The sequence below is a fragment of the Chrysochloris asiatica genome, unplaced genomic scaffold (assembly GCF_000296735.1).
Source record: "Chrysochloris asiatica unplaced genomic scaffold, ChrAsi1.0 scaffold00282, whole genome shotgun sequence".
Lineage (NCBI taxonomy): Eukaryota > Metazoa > Chordata > Mammalia > Afrosoricida > Chrysochloridae > Chrysochloris > Chrysochloris asiatica.
In genome coordinates, this window is record NW_006408800.1 from 3,063,793 (window position 1) to 3,083,428 (window position 19,636).

Below are 19,636 nucleotides of genomic sequence, written 5' to 3' on the forward strand. Positions count from 1 at the left end.
GGACTAGAAAGCAATAGATTTCTTGCTTCTGCCACAAATTCCCTCAGCTGTGAGCCTTCCAACCTTCTAAGTATTCCTTTATATGTGGTTCAGAGTTCAGGAACCATCCCCTGAGCCTGCTTGTTCAGGTATTCTGTGTTGTTGTTGGCGGAGCTCTCTGCTATACGTCTACCCGATCCGCCATCTTGTTTGTTCCTCTCAGCTGGTTACTTATTAACCATATGGAGCTTGGTGTGGTGCTGTGGCTATGCACTGGAATGTTAACTTCAAGGTCAGTGGCTCAAAACTACCAGCCATGCTTTGAAATCCTATACAGGATTGCTGTGGGTCAGAACTGACTCAACGGTGTTTGACAACAATTATTTTATCTTTCTTCTGATTGATTCTAATATATTTAGAGATGGAATATTTTGTTAGCATAATTATTGGCATGAATATGCTTATTTAAGCATTTTGCATTTATTTCCAAAAAGTAACAGTTTAAAGCTATGCCTTGTTATTTAGCTATTTTGCACACAATTATTAATTCATAAATTTAAATTAAGATATGATCTTGGACAGTTTGATTAAAGGATGATATCTAAATAATGGATACAAGTTAATGCCTGCATAATTGCAAAGATTAGTAAAACTATTTGCAAATTTTAAAAATTATACACAGTTGGAAACCAAGAAGTTACTTAATCTGAGTCCCGGGAGGAACCAACTTGGGATAGGAGATAGACTCAAAAGAGATAAAATAAAACACAGTACAAATTTTTGTGGGAAGTGCAAAGTAGAAGTGGCATATACACACAGAAGAGGGAACAATTATTTATGCTGAAGAGGGATAAGGGCAAAAATGGTGTTGCAGGATAATGCACTGGACCACAAGGTCGATTTGAACCTCAAGATCGGTGGTTCAAACTCACCAGCCACTCCTTGGAAACCCTATACAGGATCGCTATAAATCAGACCTACTTGGCAGCACTTAATAAAAGTAATTTTGAAAATTTAGCAGATTGAAAGGGTATCAGAGAAAATAGAAAGTGTGGACATGTTTGATGTACTTTGTGAACTGTAATAATTTCCCTCTGGTTGGAAGGTATTGCATTTAGTAACATGTATTCAACATTGTCATTACTTGATAAAATAGCTTCCATAAATTGTGAGTAAGAAAAATCCTCTTCTTTTAACCCCCATCCCTAGTTGTTTTATAAACTCATCTCTGAGTGGACAATTTCTAGTAGTAGCTTCTTAGTGTAAATGAGATATTTCTTTCCTTGGGTTATTACTGAACGTTTCCTCCATACACTCTTCCACACTTAAAATGTTGAGAACTTCTCTCTCTCTCTTGGTTGTATTCCTACTCTGTACCTTCTCCATTTTCTTTTGGCTCACCTTTTTCTGTTTACCTTCACATTGAAATTTACCTGAGCCCAGTCTTGATGCTACATTTCATGTCTATACAGCATGCATGAGTGCCACATTTGTATATTGTGACCATCACTTAAATGTCTTGCTTGTTTGTTAAATGCTGCCAAGTTGGTTCGGACTTATAGAGACCATGTATAGGGTTTCTGAGGAGCAGCTGGTGAGTTTGAACTACCTATCTTGAAGTTCAAACTAACTTTGTGATGGAGTGCTTATCCTACTATGCAATGCCAGGACTCCTATGAGAGTCTGAACTTCTATCGGTTCATTTGCAAGTGTTCTCTGCACCCTGAGGTGAGAATTTTCAGAGATGTTCTTGACCTTATGTGGGTTGTGGTTGGAAGGGCAGGGGTAGGGGTGGAGAAACGAGATTCAAGACTGACAGGGAGTGGTTGTCAGTGGGTACTTTATGGAATGATCATGCCTTCATAGAGAACTCTTCTCTTCAAGGTTTCTGGTGACCTTGTAAGGCGCTTGCACCTGGAATCCCATGTGGACCAACTTGTTGCTACATATAGTGGTGGAACCAAGAGGAAACTCTCTATAGCTTTGGCTTTGGTGGGAAAACCTGAAATTCTTTTATTGGTAAGTAAAGGAAATAATAATAATAATGCCTTTTATTTTTATCTGTGAAACCTTTATATATTTGTGGGTATACTTCCACTGTCCTGACTGTGTATCTGTTCATTTATTTACCTGTACAACACAGTTGTTGCAGGGTTGTGTATATAACAATATTTACCTCTATTGCATTTAGTCCTTGTATTCCTCTGTATTTCTTTACCATTCTTCTGCCAATCTCCATCTTGTTGTACAGTGCCTTCATTATCATCCAAGTTAACATGTATCTACCTTGGAAACCCTATACAGGATTGCTATGGGTCAGAATTGACTCAACAGCACTTAACAACAACAGCAACAACAACAACCCTCTAGCCAGTGAATTATTTTCCACTCCCTTTCACCCCGGGTAATCACCAAAGAATGTTTTAGCATGAAAACCTTTTGTTGACTTTTTACAGTAGTGATCTCATACAGTAGTTGTCCTTTTGTTATTGACTAATTTCACTAAGCATAATGTCCTCCAGCAGGAGAAAGATGAGGTTTTTCACTCCCACAAAGATATACAGCCTCTGAAATGCTATACAGGTTCACTATGAGTTGGAACTGACTCGATGGCATTTAACAACCACAGTGTTCTCCAGGTTCATCCATGTCATGAAGTGTTTTGTAGATTCATTATTCTTGTTCAATGTTGCAGAGTATTTCATTGTGTGCATTTACCAAATTGTGTTTATCCATTTTACAATTGATGGGCATTTAGGCTATCTCCATCTTTTTGTTATTGTGAACAGTGCCGAGGTATGCATATATCTTATTCATGCTAAAGCTCTTATTTATTGAAGATATATAGCAAGTAGAGGGATTACTGATTTATACTGTTTTCTATAGTGGTCGCACCATTTTACAATCCCACCAGCAATGTAAGAGGGTCCTAGTCTTTCCATATCCTCACTAGTATTTGTTGTTTTTTGGTTTTTTTTTTGAGCTTTGCTATTAATGCAGGGGTGAGGTGTTGTCTCGTTGTTGTTTTGATTTGCATAGTTCTAATGACTAAATGTTTGTGAATATTTTCTTCAGATGCTTTTTGGAGACCTAATATTTTCTTTGGTTGTGTGTTTTGAAATTGGATTATTTGTCTTTTTCTTGTGAGGTACTGAAGTTTTCTATAAATTTTAGAGATTAATCCATTGTCTGCTGTCATTGGGAAAAAAAAAAAAAAAGATTTTTAAGCCTGTGGGTTCTTTTCTTACTCTGATGTTGATATCTTTTTATGTACGTAAGTGTCTAAATTTTAGGATGTCTCAGTTATCTATTTTATCTTCTCCTGACTGTGTGTTTTCAGTCACATTTGATAATGTAGTCATGCTCAGTATAAGAGCCCCTACTTTGTTCCTGTTTTTTCACTGATGATCTTTATAGATGTAGATTCTACATTTAGATCTATAATCCACATTGAGTTTGTTCATATAGATGGTGTGCATTATGATTCTTATTTCATTTTTCAGCAATTGGATTTCCAGATTTTCCAGCCCACTTGTCGACAAGACTATCTCTTCCCCATTTAATGTTTTGGCCCATTTTCAAAGATTAGCTGACCATATATGTATAGATATACTTCTGGGTTCTTAACTTTGTTTTATTGATCTGTTTTTGTAACAGATTTGCGAGTGTAATTCATTGTTGGATTTCTTGGTTGCTGTTTCCATGAGCATTGATTGTAGGTCCAGATAAAATGAAATTATTTTTCCATAAAAATGATGCTGAAGATTGCATGATAAAATGTGTGATTAATGGCTTATTCATTGCAAATACTTTTTCATTAACATAAATGGTAAATATACACATGGTCTTAACCAGTTACTATTCACAAGGTTTGGGATCAACAGTTGCTCATATGTGGGTTCAGGCTGAAGCTGAAGAAATTAAAACAAGTCAATGAGAGCCAAACTATAACTGGAATATATCCCGCCTGAATTTTGGGATCAAATCAAGGACAGATTTCATGCATTAGACACAAAAGACCAGAAAAGCTATGGGAAGATGTAAAGAATCTCATACATGAAGTCATTAAAATGGCAGGAAAAAAAGAGAGGACTATAATAGCTAACAAAAGAGACTTTGAAACTTGCTCTTGAATAAAGTGAAATTAAAGCAGCTGGAAGAAATTATATGGTAAAAGAGCTGAAAATAAAATTTCAAAGGGCAGCTAGAGAAGACTAAGTATTATAATGTAATGTGCAAAGATCCAAAAGGGAAGAATATACTTATCATTTCTCAAGATGGAAGAATTAATTAAAAATTCAAGTTGAACGATTTTATGGGCAAAATTATGCCAAGACATTTGGAAGACATGCCTGGAAAATGGATTGGAAGGGATCCATATGGGATGCGTAAATCATTGAGCAATGACCTTAATATCACATGTAAACAAAATTTTGCTGAAGATAATCCAAAATCTCTTGTAATGGAGCTGCCAAGAATTCAAGTCAGAAGAGGACATGGAACTAGGTATATCATTGCTGACATCCAATGTATCTTGAGTAAAAGCAGAAAATACTAGAAAGATGTTTACTTGACTATGCAAAGACTTTCAACTATGTGAATCATGACCCATTATGGATAACATTGTGAAGAATGAGTATACCAGAACATTAGTTGTGCTCATGAGGAAATGGTACATAAGTCAAGAGGCTGTAGTTTGAATAGAACAAGTAGATACTGAATGGTTAAAATCAGGAAAAGTATCATGACCGTATCCTTTCACCATAGTTATTCAATCTGTATGCTGAACAAATAATTCAAGAAGATGGATTATACAAAGAAGAATGTGGCATCAGAACTGAAGAAAGACTCATTAAAAACCTGCGATATGCACATTATGCAACCTTGCTTGCTGGAAGTGAATAGGACTTAAAATACTTACTGACCAATATCATAGACTATAGCCTTCTGTATGGTTTGCACCTCAATGTAAAGAGAATCAAAGTCCTCACAACTGGACTAATAAATAACATCATGATAAATGAGGAAAAGACTGAAGTTGCCAAAGACTTCATTTTGCTTGGCTCCACAATCAACACTCAATGAAGCAGTAGTCAAGAAACAAAGGATGTATTGCATTAGGCCAGGGGTGGGAGCATCTGGCTCTCATACCATATAAGTCCAGGAAATCATTTGGTCTGGCCCTGCCAAGGCAGCTGCAGGTAGGACTTAAAATTCAATAAATCTAGAAGCTTTCTTCATAACAAAATAAATTCATACTAAGTGATGTTATAAATATCAAAACCACCCTTGGCAGAAAAAAGGTCCCCTATCCCTGCATTAGATAAATCTTATACAAATATCCTCTTTACAGTGTTACAAAGCAGGATCCACTAGCCTGGTCCAAGAGAAGGTTGGCTTCAGTGAGATGACCATGGCAGCTCAGACTAGTCACAAAGCCCTGTGAAAAGTTGTCTCGGGATGCCATCCCAAGTCGGCAGCAGCTAGAGTCCTGGATCTGGTGGAGGATCCTGTGAGGAACATCAGTTGTGCCCCATCAATAAATGAAGGTCCCAAAGGCTTTATTCCTTTCACATCATCACTGTATTTTGAAGAGACAGCTCTGCCCCAGTCATTTTGAGTGCCTTCCAACCTCAGAAGCTCATCATTCGGCACTGTATCTGGCAATATTCAGATACTTAGCTTTCTGTGGTATCCTGATGAGCAGAAATTTTCCACTACATACCTCAGTTGTGCCTATGGAGATACATGCAAGAACTTTCCTGGAAATCACTGCACCATTCATAAACAAAAGAAAATAATATTCAGAGAGGAGACTAATAGAATATTAGGTGCAGGAAATGTATGATCTGGTATCAAGAGTTGAGCATTACAAGCATTCCTTGGTGCAAAAAATCAGATATAATATCAAAATGATCTGGATACTGCAAAGCATGATTAGAAATTGGGTTTCCACCTGTGTTGGAGCGATATATATACATCAGTAGTAACCCTGGTGAAGCCACATTTGGTATAGGCATCCTGTACAGATAAGAGACTTTTCAATCATCTGGAGACTATTTGGCATTTTAGCCCAGGTCTTATGGCTACCCAAGAACTTGTACCTTAGATTTTTCTATTTCATTTGAATTTCACTGACTTTACACTCTCAGCTTGCCACGCTCTTTTTCTGCTGAAGTTGTAAAGCAGATAGTAGGTGCCTTTGAAAGAACAGCATGTAAGCTGTATGGTCCAGAAGCAAATAGACCACAGGAATAGATGCTTCATGAAGTTCATCACACATAAAAGGAAAAAAGAACTGGTGTCACCTATTTATAACTGTGTTCACTTTTAGAAGTGCTTTCATTATTTGCTTTCACAAGTCAGAAAGCATTTGTAAGACCCAGCTTTGATTATAAAACTGCACCACTGAAAATTTGCACATAGAACATGGAATGAATTATTTCTTCAATCAAGTATAATTCAGAGTATTATGTACATTAGCATGTTCTGCATTTACAATAATGAGATGCCATCACTTTTTGTAGAATACGGACATCTCTTTTCTGAGCAGAATTTGAACTGTAAATTTAAACCTGTTAATTACCACCTACCTGAAAAAGGTTATTCATGCAGTATGGCTTATATTAACCATATCATGTTTAAGTTATTAAATTCAGAATATTTGTAACTTATTGCTATAGGACCTGCCCCGCACCTAGGATATTTGAGTAATCATCAGATATTTAAAGAAAAACTTTGACTTAAAAATACCAATGGTTGAATGTGAAGCTGATGATGTGCCCTGTAAACTTTCACTCAATCCACAATAAAAACCTTAAAAAAAATACTGTTAATGCAGTTTCCTAGGCACTTTAGATATTTAAAATTTGTGCTTCTGGGTGGTAGTAGAGAAATCATTTTGATGATGAGGTTTCGTGCCTAGATCAAAACCAAGTATTTTTCTTGGTGAGTGGTCCAGAGCTTTAAGCTACCTTTTTAGTAGTTTGCAGCCTTCTGCTAGGTAGTGTGACCGCTCTTTGAATAATGTTAAGTATGTCAAATTTTGTCTAGAGCAGTAGGTAACAGATGAAGATAAGTTGGTCTCCAGACCATGCATCCCTAATTTTCTATTTACATATGTATTCACTTTCAATAATATATTTCAAACTGCTGTTAAAACACACCCACACACCCACACACCAAATCAATGTTAAAGCTTTAATAAAGCTAACTTGTTTGTTTGTTTGTTTTTAAGCGTTATAGAGCAAAGATGTCAGATTGAGGATGAAGGCATGTTTGATGCAAGCCATGATGTTTTCAATCAACTCATACACATTTTAACGTTGTACAATGAAGAAAAAAGACTGCAGAATAATCAATGCATTTGAATTATGGTATTAGAGAGGAATATTAAATGTACCATGGACTGCCAGAAGAATAAACAAATCTGTCTTGGAAGAATTACAGCCAGAATGCACTTTAGAAGTGAGGTTGGCAAGACTTTGTCCTCTTACTTTTATATCTTGTCAGAAGGGACCAGTCCTTGGAAAAGACATCGTATTTAGTAAAGTGGAGGATCGGCAAATAAAAGATAAAAGCCCCCAATAAGATGGATTGACTTAATGGCAGTGGCAGTGAATTTAAACATAACAACAATTGTGAGAATGGTACAGGGTGAAGTAATGTTGCAGTTTGTTGTGCACAGGCTCAATCTGAGTTGAAACCAACTTGAGGGCTCCTAGCAACACAACAATATATATAAAGAAGGTTCTGAAGTTGTGCTGTAAGATAGCACTAGACTGATAACCAAAAGTTTGGCATTTCAAACCTGCCAGCCACTTTTTGGAAATCCTGTATAGGGTCACTATGAGTCAAAACTGAGTTGATGGCACATAACAACAAATATATATATTTGTGATGTACAAACATGTGATCATATATATATATATATATATATATGATGTTCAAATAGATATACACTTTGGACATATTGTCAGGAGGGACCAGTCCCTGGAGAAGGATATCATGTTTGGTAAGGTGGAGGGTCAGAGAAAAAGAGAAAGATCCCCAACAAGATGGATTGGCAAAGTGGCAGCATCGATGGACTCAAGTGTGGCGACAATAGTGAGGTAGGCCCAGGATCGGCCAGTGTTTCATTCTGCTGTGCATAAGGTCGCTATGAGTTGGCACCAACTCAATGGCACCTAACAACAACAACAACATATATATAAATATATATATGAGTCAGAACCAACTTCATGGCACTTAACAACAAGAGCATATATTCTTGTTAAGTGATATCTAGTCAGAAACAATTTGATGGCACCTAATTCTACAAAAAACATGTAATGGCATCATACAGTTTAGATAGATACTATTCAAAATGAGTTATATAGCAATTGTTTTATTGTTTATAAAAGAAGAATACTTTAGATTCTAATAAATTTCCATTTATTTGATATTGCTGAATAAGTGAAAATTTTTGTCTGCTATCATAGGTTTCTTGGGTATATAAACATTTTGTTGTTGGAGGATAGATGTTGTTGTGGTTAGGTACCATCGAGTCAATACAGGCTCCTAGAGACCCTATGCACGACAGAATGATACACTGCCCAGTTCTGGGCCAACCTCACGATTGTTGCCACACTTGAGCCCATTGATGCTGTCATTTTGCCAATCCATCTCACTGAGCATCTTCCTCTTTTTCTCTGACCCTCCACATTACCAAACATGATATTATTCTCCAGTGACTGGTCCCTATGGACAATAGGTCTGAAGTATGAGAGACGAAGTTTGGCCATCTTGGCCTCAAAGAAACATTCTGGCCACCCTTCTTCCAACACGGATCTGTTTGTTCTTTTGGCAGCCCATGGCACTTTGAATATTCTCTTTCAACACCATAACTCAAAAGCATCAAATCTTCTATGGTCTCCTTATTCACTGTCCAGCTTTCACATGCATGTGAGGTTATTGAAAATACCATGGCTTGGGTCAGACGCATCTTAGTCCTCAAGCTGATATCTTTGCTCTTCAACATTTTAAAAGAATCTTGGGCAGCAGGTTTGCCTAACACAATGTCATTTGATTTCTTGACTGCTATTTCTGTGAGTGTTGATAGTTCATCCACGAAGAATGAAGTCTTGACAACTTCAGTCTTTTCTCCATTGATAAGAATGTTGTTTATTGGTCCAGTGGTGATGATTTTTGTTTTCTTTACATTTAGATGCAATCCTTACAAAAGGCTGTGGTCTTTGATCTTCATCAGTAAATGTTTTAAGTCCTCTTCACTTTCAGCAAGCAAGGTTGTATCATCGGCATATCGCAGGTTGTTAATGAGTCTTCATCCAATCCTGATGCCACATTTTTCTTCATATAACCCAACTTCTTGGATTATTTGCTCTGCATACAGGTTGAATAAGTATGGTGAAAGAACACAACCCTCTTGCACACCTTTCTTCATTTTAAACCATTCAGTGTTCTCATGTTCTGTTTGAACAACTACCTCTTGGTCCATGTACAGATTCCTCATGAGCACAATTAAGTGTTCCGGAATACTCATGCTTTGCAATGTTGTCCATAGTTTGTTGTGAGCCACATGATCAAAAGCCTTTGCATAGTCAATAAAGCACACATAAACATCTTTCTGGTATTCTCTGCTTTCAGCCAAGATCCATCAGACCTCAGTAATGATATCCCTCATTCTGCATCCTCTTATGAATCTTGATTGAACCTCTCAAATTTCTCTGGCAGTGTATGCTTGCAGCAGTTTCTGTATTATCTTTAGTTAAACTGTACAATCATGGAATATCTAAGATATTGTCTGATGATTTCTGCATTCTGTGTGTCATCTCTCTTTGGAATGGGCACAGATCTGAATCTCTTCCAGTCAGTCGGCCAGATAGTTGTCTACCAAAATTCTTGGCAGAGATGAATAAGTGCTTCCAGTGCCACCTCACTTTCTTGAAATATTTCAATTTTTATTCTATCAATTCCTGGTGCCTTGTTCTTTGCCAGTTCCTTCAGTGCACCTTGGACTTCTTCCTTCAGTATCAGTGGCTCTTGATCATATGCTACCTCTTGAAACGTTTGAACATCAACGATTTCCTTATGGTACAGTGACTCTGTGTATTCCTTTCATCTTCTCTTGATGCTTTCTGCACCATTCAGTAATTTGCCCAGAGAATCCTTCAGTAATGAAAATTTATTTTTTTCTTCTACCTTACCACCTTTCTTCTGTTCCTTGAGAAATGTTGAGTGTGTTCTTCCCTTTTGTTTTTCTAAATCCAAGGATACATGTTAAACAAGATACATGCTACAAATCTCAAATTCGTCCATCCATCCAAATCATGAGGGGTAACTCAGCTGATATGAAGTTGCAGTCATAATTTGTTGTGTGTAAACATGACATGTCTCTTTAATAGAGGCAGAAGAGTGATTTTATCTGACCAGGATATGTCACTCTCATGACAGTGTTTATGTGTCTATGTGTGTCTTCCCAATGTCACAGCCAAATATGGTTTTTGTTTTTCAGGATGAGCCCAGCTCTGGGATGGATCCCTGCTCTAAGCGGTATCTGTGGGAAACAATAATGAAGGAAGTTCAGGATGGTTGTGCTGTTGTGCTGACCTCGCACAGGTGTGTTATTCCCTTTCGTCTGACTATTTCCCAAGGTTGAACAGCAGTCAGCAGTATTGAGTATACTCAGGGACCTGGATCAGTTCTAAGCACTCAGTATGCAGATAGCCTGGTGTGATACTGTGGATTAATGTACTGGACTGTATCCACCACAAGACTGGCAGTTCAAGCTCACCAGTTGCTCCTCAGATATCTTTTTGCTATTGGTCAGAAAACCATCTCTGTGGCCCTTAACAACAATAACAACACAAAAAAACTATGAAGTATCAAAGAGAAGCAGAAAGAATATGCAGTATTGTAACCAAAAGTATTGGTCAGCATTCAACCATTTCAGGAGGCAGTATGTTATTAAGAATCAAAGGCACTTAAGGAAGAAGTCTGAGCTGCCCTAAAAGCATTGGCCTAAACAACCTTTCAGAAATTGGTGGACTACAAATTGAGATGTTTCAACAGCAAATTGATGCAATGTTAGAAGTGCTCTCATCTATATCAAGAAATCTGGATGAAAGTTACTTGACCAAATGACAGGAAATTGATGTTTGTGCTCATTGCAAAGAAAGAAAATCCAGCAGAATGCAGACAGTATTGAACAATATCATTAGTAACATATGCTAGTGAAACTTTGCTGAAGATAATTTAAAAACAATAGCAGCAATACCTAGACAGGGAACTGTGAATAATTCAATCCCGATTCAGAAGAGGCTATGGAACGGGAGCTATCATTGCTGATGTCAGATGGATTTTGAAAGAAAACAGAATATCACAAAGATGTTTACCTGTGTTTTAATAATTATGCAAAGACATTTAATTGTGTAGAGTATAACAAATTATGGTTAATAGTGAAAAAAATCAGAATTCCAAAAGTCAGAAAAGGTTAAGTGTCAGGGACGTATTGTTTCACCATTCTAATTCAAACTATATGTTGATGAAATAATCTAAGAGTTGGACTCTGTAAAGAAAAAGCCAGCATCAGAATTTGTTGTTGTTAAGTGTGGTGCTATGGGTTAATGTACTGGATTGCAAGGTTGGTCTGAACTGCAAGGTCAGTGGTTGAAGCTCCTCAGAAACCCTGTGAGTTGGCACCGACTCAATGGTACTTAACAACAACCACAACAAGAAGTTCTATTGAGTAGCTTTCAACTCATAGCGACCCTGTCAAGGGTTTCCAAGGAGCAACTGGTGAATTTGAACCACTGATCTTGTGGTTCAAACTGACCTTGTGGTACAGTACATTATCCTGTAGTGCCACACCAGAACTTCTCATCAGATTTGGAGGAGGACTAATTAACAATCGATGATGTGCAGATGATACAACCTTGTTTGCTTGAAGAGACTTTATAGTACTCACTGCTGAAGATTACAGCCTTCAGTATAAATTATACCTCAGCAGAAAAAGAACACAAATTCTCCTAACTAGATCAATAAGCGACATTATGCAAAGTGGGGAAAAGATTGAAGTTGTCAAGAATTTCGTTTTACATGTATTCACAAGCAACATAAATGGAAGAGCAGGTCAAAGAATCAAACAGTGTATTGCATTGTGAAAGTCTACTGACAAAGAACTCTTTAAAGTATTAACAAGCAAAGATGCCATTTGAGGACTAAGGTAAACCGTATTTTAGTCACCTCATATGCATGTAATAGCTGGACAGTGGATAAGAAAGAGTGAATAATTGATGCATTTTAATTATGATGTTGGTGAAGAATGTTTAATTTACTATGGACTGCTAGAAGAGTGAACATATCTGTTTTGGAAGATGAACAATCAGAATGCTCCTTAGAAGTCAGGATTACTATATTTCATCTCACATACTTTGTACATGTTATCAGATGGCACCAGTTCCTGAAGAAGGACATCTTTCTTTGTGAAAAAGAAAATGAAAGAAAGAATGAAAAAGAAGAAGGTCACCTATGAGATTGACAGGGAGTTGACAGAAATTCAAGCCAAAAGAGCACGTGGAACTAGGGATATCATTGCTGACATCAGAGAGTAAAAGAAAGCATACAATACCAACAAGATGTTTGCTTGTGCTTATTGCCTATGAAAAGGCATTTTACTGTTTGGATCATAACAGACTATTGATACCATTATGAAGAATGGGCGCTACAGAAACTTTTGTCATTTGAACAGAACAAGGGGATACCGAATAGGTTTAAATCAAGAAAGGTGTGTGCCAGCATTGTGTTCTTTCATCATACTTATTCAGTCTGCATGCTGAACTAATAATCTGAGAAATGATTACATGAAGAAGAACATGGCAACAGGATTGGAGGAAGACTCAGTAACAATCTGCGATATGCAGATGATACAACCTTGCTTGCTGAAAGTGAAGAGGACTTAAAATATTTACTGATGATGATCAAAAGCCTTTGGTCTCTCAAACTTTGGCCATGTTGTCAGGAGGGACCATGTCCATCATTCTTGGTAACATGGAGAGTCAAGGAAGAGGAGGAAGACCCCCAATAAGGTGGATTGCCACAGTGGCAGCAACAATGGGCTCAAACATAACAAGTGTGAGGATGGCATTGGTCTGGGCAGTGTTTTCTTCTCTTGTCCATGGAGTAGCTATGAGTTAGCACCAACTTCATAGCACCTAACAACAAAACATCATTGGCCTGATTCTGTTGTATGCCAAACTTTAGCTGCAAGGGAAGCTTTCAATCTGAACTGCCATCTCTCCAAGTGTAGTATACTGAGTAATGTTGGTCACCTGATTTCAAAAATAGCACTTGCTTCCAGTACAGAGTTTGGATATTACAAACTGATAAAGTCAGTAAAGACAGTCCACCATTAATTTCACTTCTCATTTGTACATAGTCAGAAATTTCTATTTTATTTTATTTTTCCTTTCCATGTTTAAAAATGTTCTTTAGTACTTATTTGGGCAATGTTCTAATACAGTTGTTGTTATTGTCGAGTGCAAGCAAAATGGTTCATAGTAACCATGTATAGAATTTTCAAGGAGCAACTGGTGGGTTTAAACCACCATCTTGAGGTTAGCAATCCACTGCTTATCCTACAGCACTACATCAACACTCCAAGTCCCTCCTTATCTACAGAGTATATGTTTGAAGACCACCAGTGGATGTGTGAAACCACAAACAGCATTGAACGTTATGCATACTATGTTTTGTCCTATCTATAAGCACATATGATGAATTTGAAGTCCTCTTATGGCACTGTAAGACAAAGCACTGGACCAGATTTGAACTGAAAGGTTAATAGATCGAACCCACCAGCCTTTCTTTGGAAATCCTGTATAGGGTCGCTGTGAGTTAGAACCAACTTGAAAACACTTAGCAACAATAAATAATAAAATTTAATTTGCAACTTAGGCACAGTAAGAGATTAACAGCAGTAACTAACAGCCAGGCAGTGTATATTGTGTAAGTGCAGAGGACAAAGGAGCGATTCATGTCTGGATGGTGCAGACCGGCGATTTCATCCTATTAGCTAGCCATTTAACGTTTTCACACCTTGGTTGACAGTGGGTAACTGAAAATGCAGAAAGAGATACTGTAGCTAAGGGGATTATTGTTGTGTGTAACTATTTTACTATTACTATGTTGTTTCCTTTTCCTCATTCAAGTAATTGATATTAGAAAACCTCCTTTTAATGGCTGATTTATATATGGACTCATTTATTTGACTTTTATACTACTGTGGAATATTTACAAATTTCCAGATTTTATTATTAAACAGATTGTTATATGCATCTTTATACATTAATCTTTTCCGTGTATTCTTAGAGTAAATTCCTAAAAAAATAATTCTTGCCAAATTGGTTTTCAGAAAGTTATGCCGTTTTTAGCTATTACCAACAGCATATATGATATGACTCATTTAGAACCGCTGGGAAAATATCATTAGGTATTTTGATCATACAATTTAGGTATTGTCTGATATTATAATTCATTGTTTTGGTTTTTGCAATGTTGTTGTTAAATACTGTCGAGTCGGTTCAGACTTATTGAGACCCTGTGTAGGATTTCTAAGGTGTGACTGCGGAGTTTGAACCACCAACCTTGCATTTAAAACCTACCTTTTGGTCCAGTGCATTATCCTGTACCAGGACTCCCAATGTGATAGCTAAATCAAAAGCAACTTCATGGCAATGGGTTTTACTAATCATTGTTGTTCTGGTTAAGTACCATCGACTCATAGCGACACTATATAGGATTTCTGAGGAGCAGCTGGTGGATTTGTACTGCTGACCTTGTGGTTCACAGTCCAGTGCTGATTGACAGCTCCACACCATGAGCCCTTACTAATCATCACTAATCATTAGTATATTTTACATATATTTTATATTTATATGTATTGTTATTGCTGTTAAGTGCCATCAATTCGGTTCTAAAACATGGTGATTCTGTTTATGGTTTCTGAGGAGTGGCTGGTGGGTTTGAATTGTGGATCTTGAGGTTAGCAGTCCAATGCTTATCCTACACGACCACGCCATTTTGTTATACATAATTTTCATATTATAATTTAATACTTTTTCTGTTTTCTCAAATATCCATTCTTTCCTCTATTTTGATACATCAGGATTTCATTTATGCTCATTAGTAAAGCTTCCATGTTTCTTTTCATAGAACTTTCTCATTTTTGCTAAGGTTATTTTCTATTTTTGTAGTATTGCTAAAAGATTCTCTCTCGTGTGCTTATAAGTCTTCTTTTTGTTGTTAATTTTTTAACTGTCTACCTAACTAAAATCTTATTAATTCTATAAGTATGTTTTTGCTTTTCCTTCAGTTTCTCTATAACATTAAATAATTTGAAAATAATGGTGTTCTTGTCTACTTTTCATTTTTAAATGTTTGATTCAAGTTATTTCTCGGCCAAGACTTATTTTATATGTTTCTTTTCCTTCTCTTCAGCATGGAGGAATGTGAGGCTCTCTGTACAAGACTTTCCTTCATGGTCAATGGTAGCTGCAAATGTCTTGGTTCCCCTCAACACATTAAAAATAGGTATGGTTCATTTTTCTTTAAATGTTTAATTGCTTGATACAGTGATATAACTAAGATGATCTTGATTCTATATGGTTCAATCAGTTCATTTCACAAAACAGGTGATGGAAGTCTTGGGAAGTGAAAGCTGTGCTCAAAATGTCAGTGTTAGTAGTTTAAAGATGCAGCAGCTGCCTTATGTATTGCAGGATTTCCCCCACAATATTTTGATTTGGTTTTCACCAGACAACAGTGTATCATTGTAAAACACTGGTTGATGTTATCGTTTTGTTGTTAAATGTCATCAAGTTGGTTCCGACCCATTGTTGTTAGGTGCCATCGATTCAGTATCGACTCATAGTGACCCTATGCACAACAGAAGGAAACATTGCCCAGTCCTGGCCAACCTCATAATCGCTGCTACACTCGAGCCCATTGATGCTACCACTGTGCCAATCCATCTGGGGGTCTTACCAAAATGCCATACCAATTCCTCTCTCATCCATAGTGAATCATGTGTCTGTTTTGCTGAAACAAATGTTATACTGCAAAAATGATCTCTAATAATCTAGAAAGATAAAATAGTTGTTATTGTTATTTTTCCTTTGGCTTTCATAAATAACTAATGAAAGGCTGAAGTTTTCTTCTTTGCTCATTAGTCCCTTCAATTTCTTTCTTTATAACATTTACTTTTGGAAACTTAATGATGTTGTTATAAATATCTTTGAGTATTTTTATATCCCAGTATATCTTTCCCCGTCAGAGTCGCCTATACTACTTTTACATATTATAATTTCCTTTTAATTTGTTGTTACACTGTTATTTTTGATACAGGGTAGTTTATTTTAGAATCATATTTTTTTAATTCATTTTCATGTATTCAATGTTGTTATTAAACTTTAAAAAATATTTACTGTGAATTGGGTAAAGGTTTACTAGAGAGATCATCAGTTTTCCATTCAACAATTCATGCATGTTTTGTTCATCTCAATGACGGCAATTTCCTCAGTGGACCAGCATTCAGCCCACTTCCTCCGTGTGTTTCTCCTTTCCATTTCTCTTTCTATCTTGGTCGTTCTGAACTTTGACCTTGGATAAGTGCTGCCCTTTTGATCTCAAATAGTTGATTATTCTTAGTGTATACCTAAGTACTGTTCTTGTTCCCCTTATGGACTTATTTATAGTTTGGCTGAAAATTGAGCAAAGGGAGTGAATGCAGTCTACACCAGAAAGGTGACTAAGACCTTTAGTCTTGGAGTCCCATCAGTCTTTATCTGACCATTAAGCATTGTCTTTTTTATGATTTTGAATTTTGTTCCACATTTTTCTCTCACTCTATCTAGAACTTTCTAATGTGACCCCTTTAAAAGCAGGTGATAGTGGTAGCTGGGACCCATCTAGCTCTTCTGATATCAGGGTTGTGGAGACTGATGTTTACAGGGTCCACTGTTACATTGAACCAATAGTTTCTGTGTGTCTTAGATTTTCATCAATCTTTTTTTCTTTTCTTTTTTTTTTTTTTGGTCTGGACAGGGATAGACCAATAATTGCACCTTAGATGGCCACTTAAGAGGTCTTGAAATCCCAGTCACTACTCATGAAAGTAGGATATAGGGTATTGTCTTTGTGGACTATGTTAAGCCAACTGATCGTGGTGTTCCCCAAGACTATGGTCCTGAGCCTCCAGGCCCAGCAACTCATTCACTCAAGGTGTCTGGTTGTATCTAAAAAATGTGTATACAGAGTAGACAGAGATGGGCAACTTGGACATTGGATACCCAAAATGGGGGGTGTGTGTGTGTCAGAGGGACTACAAAGGCAAGAAGTGACTGGCTTACAAGCTTTCAAGAGGGAACCTAGAGTCAGGGGGCATGGAGGAAGCAGAATCTCCAGTGAGTATTATCCAATCTGTGTAGGTGGAGCTGATGAAATGAAATGCAGATGGGTCACTTGTGATACAATAGTGAATAATTGTTATCAGGACTGATTGTGAGGGTTGGAAATGTAAAGGTAGACGTTTTATAGCAAGGAAGGGAGTGATTAACTCTCCAGTCTAGGAGCAGAGGTCTCTAGGACCATCAACAGAGAAGAGCCGAGAGCAGGACCCTACCCAGAGAAGCAGCGGTGCCTGAGATGGAGGCAGAGACAATGACGTGGAGTGATGAAGTGGCTGGGGACTTTGGGTCCAGAGAGGGAGTGGGACTGTGTGCTGAAGACTGGGGGGTGAGGGGTGGGGAAGGAGTGTAGGGGGCGGGTTTGTAGGGTATACCCTTTGGTTGGTTGATGATGCATGGAAGGGATTGGAACCATGGCAGTGAAATGGTATACGATAGAATGAATGTAAAACTAAGGTTCTCTCATGTAAACTATCATATAATTCACAATAAAAAAAAAAAAAAAAAAGGGGAAAACCTTGCCCCATATATGCCTTGCCTTATTATACTCATGGATATATTTATAGCCCATGTATAAAATCTTTTGTCAATTTATATATATTTTTTGATTACATGCCTGCTCTCTCTCCCACACCCATTCAACCTGAATAGCTATCTATATATCTACCTGTATCTCACTGTTTTTGTAGGATTGTGCATATAGCAGTATTTACCTCTGTTGTCTTTGTATATGGCTCTGTAGGATAAGCACTGGATTGGTAACTGCGAGGTAAGTGGTTCAAGCCCATTGGTTGCTCTTTGGAATCTATATACAGTGTCACTATGAGTTGGAACCAATGCAATGGCACTTAACAACAGCAATAACCACAGTTTGGCTATGGATTCTTCCATGGATGGACATTTAAGTTGGTTCCATCTTTTCACTGTTGTCATACTCAGTGTTTTTTTTAGAATTTTCAAATAGAGATGTGGCAACTATTCATAAATACGGGTTTAAATATTTTTATTCTGTGTTTAAAATACACAGTTAATGCTTTTGATTGAGATGACCTGCTCTGGAAGTAACTAAGCCAACCCAAACCAGACACATTACTCTTAGTTGATTAAGACTCATTGTGACCCTATAGTACAGAGTTGAATTGCCCCAAAGGGTTCTGAGACTGTCAGTCTTCACTGGTGCAGCTGTCCCGTTTCTTCCATGAGCAGCTGATGGTTTTAAACTTCCAATCTTTTAGTTAGCAGCTGAATACTTAAACCACTGTGCCACCTCATTCCTGTATAAGGAAACAACTTTGTTTTCCATCAGCTCAGATTTAGGCCCTTCTGGGAGAGTCAAACTCATTGATTTTTGATGCCTAGGGTCAACTATTTGTCAGATTAATGTACTGGAGGAAGTTCATCTTTAGTTAACGTACTTTTAAAAAAAGTTCTTCTTTAATTAGTATCATTTAAAAAAAGAAAAGAATAGTTCATACTTCTCTAATGTTTATGAATGCTTACATGAATTTTTTGTGGGGCAAAAAGATGAGGCTTTCAATTCCCATAAAGACTTACAGCCTTGGCATCGCTATGGAGAGTTGCTATGAGTCAGAACCAACTTGATGACACACAATCACTACCGCCATCACCAATACACAAAATTCCACAGCCCCATTCCTGACTGCTGAGATGAGTTATGTTTTCCTTTAGCTACGTGCCTTTCATGAGGTTGATGAAAGTGACTAGAAGAGCCATCAGGTCAATGCTTATGGAAAGAAGTACCATCTAGCTGGTGTTTTCCATATTATTGTTGTTCTGAGGTGTTATTGAATAGATTTCTATTCACAGCAATCCTATGCACAACTGAACAAAACATTGCATGATCCTGTGCCATCCTCACAATTGTTATGTTTGAGTCCATTGATGCTGCCACTATGCCAATCCAACTCATTGGGGCTCTTCCTATTTTTCACAGATGCTCCAATTTACTAAGCATGATGTCCTTCTCCAGGGACTGGTCTCTCCTGATAATATGTTTGAAGTATGAGAGATGAAATCTCACCATTAGTGCTTCTAAGGAGAATTCTAGCTGTACTTCTTCCAAAACAGATGTTTTTATTTTTCTGGCAGTCCATGCCACTTTCAATATTCTTTTCCTACAGCCGTGAGTCAAATGCACCGATTCTTCTATGGCCTTCCTTATTTATTATCCAATT

The 19,636-nt window shown here is 37.3% G+C and overlaps 1 protein-coding gene and 1 pseudogene across 1 annotated transcript in view; both read left to right on the forward strand.

The window, feature by feature from the left end:
• The window catches only part of LOC102815532 (ATP-binding cassette sub-family A member 13-like), an 857,870-nt gene that overhangs the window by 727,021 nt on the left and 111,213 nt on the right, over positions 1-19,636 (forward strand). The window contains exons 57-59 of the mRNA XM_006874535.1: positions 1,864-1,998; positions 10,493-10,596; positions 15,475-15,567. Of these exons, the coding sequence (XP_006874597.1) occupies positions 1,864-1,998; positions 10,493-10,596; positions 15,475-15,567 (332 nt within the window). The remainder of the gene's footprint in view (positions 1-1,863; positions 1,999-10,492; positions 10,597-15,474; positions 15,568-19,636) is intronic.
• Positions 5,393-6,264, forward strand: LOC102840042 (annotated as a pseudogene).